The sequence below is a fragment of the Sinocyclocheilus grahami genome, unplaced genomic scaffold, assembly GCF_001515645.1.
Source record: "Sinocyclocheilus grahami isolate Dianchi unplaced genomic scaffold, SAMN03320097.WGS_v1.1 scaffold352.1, whole genome shotgun sequence".
NCBI lineage: Eukaryota > Metazoa > Chordata > Actinopteri > Cypriniformes > Cyprinidae > Sinocyclocheilus > Sinocyclocheilus grahami.
The window spans coordinates 132,649-137,735 of NW_015505531.1; the positions used below are offsets into that span (position 1 = coordinate 132,649).

The window sequence follows — 5,087 nt, forward strand, 5'->3', positions numbered from 1 at the left end:
GCCAGATTGTCATAGCAAAGTCAGAATGACCTCCTCTCCTAGGTTCACGAAACGGTCGTCCATAAAATGCATTGCTGTTCTGTTGTAAGTAATCTTAAAGATTCCTAAATGCATCTACTTTCGGAAGGCCAAATAAAGTGCTTTTGCCTAGAAACACACAGCGTCTCCCTGACATGGCTGCTTCAACACTAACTGCGGTTACTGAAACCACGCCTTCTTTCTTTGCGTGAACATTTGGGTGGCATTACGCAAATATTTCCACATAGTGAGGTAGATATGTGGGGGCGTGTTAGAACGAGACGTTTTAGGGGGGGCGTGGCAGAGACTTAACTTTAATAAAGAATATCTCTTTGGTTTTAAGACTTTAGTCTTTGCAACTTCAGGGATCTTATCTATGCACAATCAGCTTGTAACACTCCAAAGAGAAAGGAAAACTTGAAATCGCATCATATGACCCCTTTAAAATGAACATATTGCCCAGACTGTTATATCCATTTCAGACCCTACTAGCGATTAACCAAAATCAATTTAATGAAGATTTAAAATAATCACATTTTGTTGCTTGAAATGAAGGCGGACACTGTTTTTGTTTTATCCAGCTGTATTTACTCAGTGCACTTATTTACTTATAACATCCAAGTTAAAGATATAACACCAACGTATCAGAAGAAGAAAAAAAAAAACAGAATCACTGAGATGGAAAAAGGACCTTGTGTCAGTATTTTGTTGAACCACCTTTTGCTTTAATTACAGCCTTTAGTCTGTTGGGTTTGTCTCTACTAACTTTGCAATATTTGCCCACTGTTCTTTGCAGAACTGCTCAAGTTCAGTTAAATTTGATGGTGATCGTTTGTGGACTGCAGTCTTCAAGTCATTCCACAGATTTTCAATGGGGTTTAAGTCTGGACTCTGACTAGGTCATGCAAGGACATTCACATTTTTCTCTTCAACCACTGTGTGCTCAGTTTTGCTGTGTGCTTTGGGTCATTGTCATGCTGGAAGGTAAACCTTCTTCCCATAGACAACGTTCTGGCAGAGGGTGATGAAATATTTTATTTACCCTACAGAAAACAATTGAAGAAGTTACTTTGCTTGTTTGTGAAAGTTAGTTTGCCTCATATGAGAGCTGGGTGCATTTGAAGGCCTCAAGGCCAAACTGAGTGACTGTATAGGCCTCATGGTTTATGTGACTGCAATATGAATGGAGAATACAGAAGGAAGTATCAGAAATGGGAGATGCCACAGGATGAGATAATAGGAAATAGATAATAGGAAAATAAATAAAAAGGAAATAGATAATGTGTGTGAAACTCCTTAAAATCCTGACAGCTCATTAAAATCCTAAAATGTATATGCCTCTGCAACCTTGGACACCCAGAAAGTGGTAGATAAGAGAAGTTATCTTTTGGAAAACAGATTAGTTGGTGGTTTTCTACAATGAAAGCAAGTGTTATGAAAATAATAAGCAATTGTGGAAAGTACTGGGAATGATGCATCAAAGAATGGTCTGTATACTCATTGGACAGTGACCAATAACGAAATTGTACCAAGAGTCTGGACAGTGAAAGATTCAGTTGTTCTACAGGCATCTCGGCTTTGTCGTCTTCTTGCAATAAAGTCTAATTTTGACTTCTGGAACTCTGCCTCCTGAGCATTATTTTGCAAGACAGAGAAGACTTTTCTCCACAACAATGGCAGCAGATTTTCCTCAAGAATTTGACGGTATTTTGCCCCATCCATTTTTCCTTCTATCCTGACAAGTGCTCCAATCCTTGCTGCTGAGAAACACTCTCATAACAGGATAATACCACCTTCATGCTTTACTGTAGGAATGCTGTTATTTGGATGGTGAGCTGTATTGGTTATCTGCCGGACATATCATTTGGTGTTGAGGCCAAATAAATCGTCTCATCTGTCTCAGAATCTTCAAGGTGCGTTTTGGCAAAGCTCAGTCGTGACTGCATGTGGCCTTTCTTGAGGAGTGGCTTTTTTATTCATTTTTTCCTGATATGTTGGTGTTATATCTTTTACTTGGATGTTATAAGTTGCACTGAGTAAATACAGCTGGATAAAACAAAAACTGTGTGTCTGTCTTACTTTCAGGCTGCAAAGCAACAAAATGAGATTATTTTAAAAGGGGGTGATTCTTTTCTATACCCACTGTAAAAAAAAAAAAAAATTGCTATAATATTTTGTTACACACTCTCAGAAATGTTAGTAACACTGCTGTTTGCTGGAAAAACTGTGGAAACCAAAATATATAACTATCCAGCTATAGATACACAATGCTTTGCAAGATATTTGTAAATGTGTAATGCCACTAGAAGATAAGACCTTTAAATATTTACCGCATTAATTGAGGAAAAATAGATGAATATACTGTTGGTGTCTACTAAAAAGGCTCTCACCAGGAAATGGTTTGTCACAAAAAAGTCCAACTATAAAATGTTAGTAACACTGCTGTTTGCTGGAAAAACTGTGGGAACCAAAATATATAACTATCCAGCTATAGATACACAATGCTTTGCAAGATATTTGTAAATGTGTAATGCCACTAGAAGATAAGACCTTTAAATATTTACCGCATTAATTGAGGAAAAATAGATGAATATACTGTTGGTGTCTACTAAAAAGGCTCTCACCAGGAAATGGTTTGTCACAAAAAAGTCCAACTATAAATACATTGATGGAAATTGTAATGGATATTTACAAAATGGAAAGGTAACAGCATTTATTAACTGAGAACTGGAACAGTTCACATTAAAATGGGAAAAATAGGTTAACTATGAAACATCCCACAGAACCTATTTTATTTTTACAAGCTAATGTTCATGATGTACAGAAAGATCACTCCCTATGTACATTGTTTGTTTGTTTTTCTTTGTTCTTTTCTATGCACATATTCTGATGAATGCTACTCTCATGTGTATGGTAAATATGAATGTATGACACACAAAACATCTGAAATCTAAATGGTTACCCAATGTTGAATCTCAGTGAAAAAATAAATGACAAGAAATGTCTTTACTGTCACATTTGATTAATTTAATGTGTGCTTGCTGAATAAAAGTATTGATCTCAAACATTAAAAAAAAAAAAAAAAAACCTTACCCAAACCAAAAATTTTGAACAGCAGTGCATGAAAAGAAAATGAACTTACTGTTCATCATAGGATGAATCTGACACCTGTAGCACAGAGGCCTGGAAATCTTGGATGACAGTCTGAAATTACAGGTAGTAACATTTATTACATAATACATGTTATGAATGCACTTCAGTTGGTTCAGTAACTCTCCTCTATGATTCCTAGCTCTGGTGACTTACATTACACATATAGTTATGCCATGAACGGTTAACTTGAGGTAGTTTCTCTTTCTTCTTCCAACTGGCTGGAGTTCCTTCACGAACTGAATCCTTTCATGACAAAACACTTTGACATTAACTTTTCTTTGAACATTTCAACTACTCCCCACCACCTCAAATGTAATGAGCATCCCAACCTCCAAACAGAGACGATAATGACTGAAAAGAATGAACTTGAGCAATCCTCACCTTTGATGCAATCACATACGGAGGCACTATTTCAACACCTAACTCTTGAAATAGCTCTCTACATTGCATACTCATGAAGTCACCAGCAAGAGGAGACTTTACGATGCCTGGAAGATCATAAAACATACATTATAGAAATATCAACAACATACATAAAATATTTTAAATTACATTATTTATTATTCATAGAGAAAATAAAAAATAAATATGTAAATAGACAAAGTAATTAATGTAAATAATATATTGTACTAATTAAAAAAACAAAATAATAATAAAAAGTGCCTTTGTTTTTACAAAGCGTTTAGAATTACCTTGTTGTAGGACATAACCATCATGCACTGGAATAGCAGTTGTGTGTGTTGCTCCACTATCTAGCACTAAACCTGTGGACCGTCCATTGGCAAACCTGGAACGCTGAGTAAAGGATTTAACACTATGTATTTTCCTACCCCCACTGTCTCATAAGATGCTTTAAAATGGATATACTGCCCAAATTTGCCATTTAAATCAATTAATGTCATTCCTTTTGACTGTATATGGATTAACCACCAATAAAGAAATTAAAAATCAGTGGTTCTCAACCTTTTTGACTCCAAGGCCACCCTTGTCCACAACAATATTCAGGCCCCATGACCTCTCCAGCTGTTTGTGGTTTACTGGATAAGGATTTTTTTTTAAATGTAGAGCTTGAAAAATGTATATTTATCATTAAAATGCCCATGGATTTTATTAATTTAAAGACATTTAAAATGTCTTTTCCAGGTCTAGAAATAACACTTTAAAATTAGGCTACCTCATGCATCTAGATGGTCTTTAAAAAAAAAGTGTGGGGGGTTGATATAAGAAATATCTCAATTATAAGTTGTTTTAGCTTATTTTAATGCTTATTTTGTCTTTTTAAAAGTAATTTTAAGTCATCTCTAGGCCCTCTGGTAAAAGAAACAAACAAACAAACAAAAACACTGTTCTAAACGCAAGACATTGCCTTACACAAAGATTTGAATCTTCAGCCAGCCGATTAAAATAAAGGATACGCAGACAGGACGGCCGATTTACACAAGAAGAAAGCAGGAATGTTGTAATGCTCAAACATTAGCTCAGTCAGCTTCTCTCTCTTTGCTCGTGTGTTCCACTACAAGATGAAGAAAACAAGATCATAGTCAAGCTGAAGAATCCCAGGAAATGGCACATGTATGATATAATCTGTAGATTGGATTTATGTCAGAAAATCAACATACCGAGGCCTCTGACATCAGGACTGGATGCAGACTGGGCTCTGATTTGAAGTGCATTTTGTAGGTGTGATCTAAAATGGCTTGGAAACTGTCCCAGTCCTCAACTTCAGAAAAAAGAAAAAGAAAATGTGTGTTAAAGCAGGGAAAAAAAATAAAAATATATATATATTCAGATGTCCCGAGTCCATTCGATTTCGATTCCCAAGCTCTCGATTCTTTGAAACGGTTCAACTTACTCACGGTTCGGTTTGTATCAGAGTCACAGTTTCGGTATGGTTCGGTATGTGCTATGTTTAGGGA

General features: G+C 35.9%; 1 protein-coding gene across 1 annotated transcript in view; it reads right to left on the bottom strand.

Moving 5' to 3' along the window:
- The window catches only part of LOC107548660 (actin-like protein 6A), a 19,776-nt gene that overhangs the window by 8,968 nt on the left and 5,721 nt on the right, over positions 1 to 5,087 (bottom strand). Inside the window, exons 4-9 of the mRNA XM_016229434.1 lie at positions 4,791 to 4,891; positions 4,587 to 4,684; positions 3,864 to 3,958; positions 3,553 to 3,659; positions 3,325 to 3,414; positions 3,161 to 3,222 (exon numbers count right to left, since the gene is read on the bottom strand). Of these exons, the coding sequence (XP_016084920.1) occupies positions 3,161 to 3,222; positions 3,325 to 3,414; positions 3,553 to 3,659; positions 3,864 to 3,958; positions 4,587 to 4,684; positions 4,791 to 4,891 (553 nt within the window). The remainder of the gene's footprint in view (positions 1 to 3,160; positions 3,223 to 3,324; positions 3,415 to 3,552; positions 3,660 to 3,863; positions 3,959 to 4,586; positions 4,685 to 4,790; positions 4,892 to 5,087) is intronic.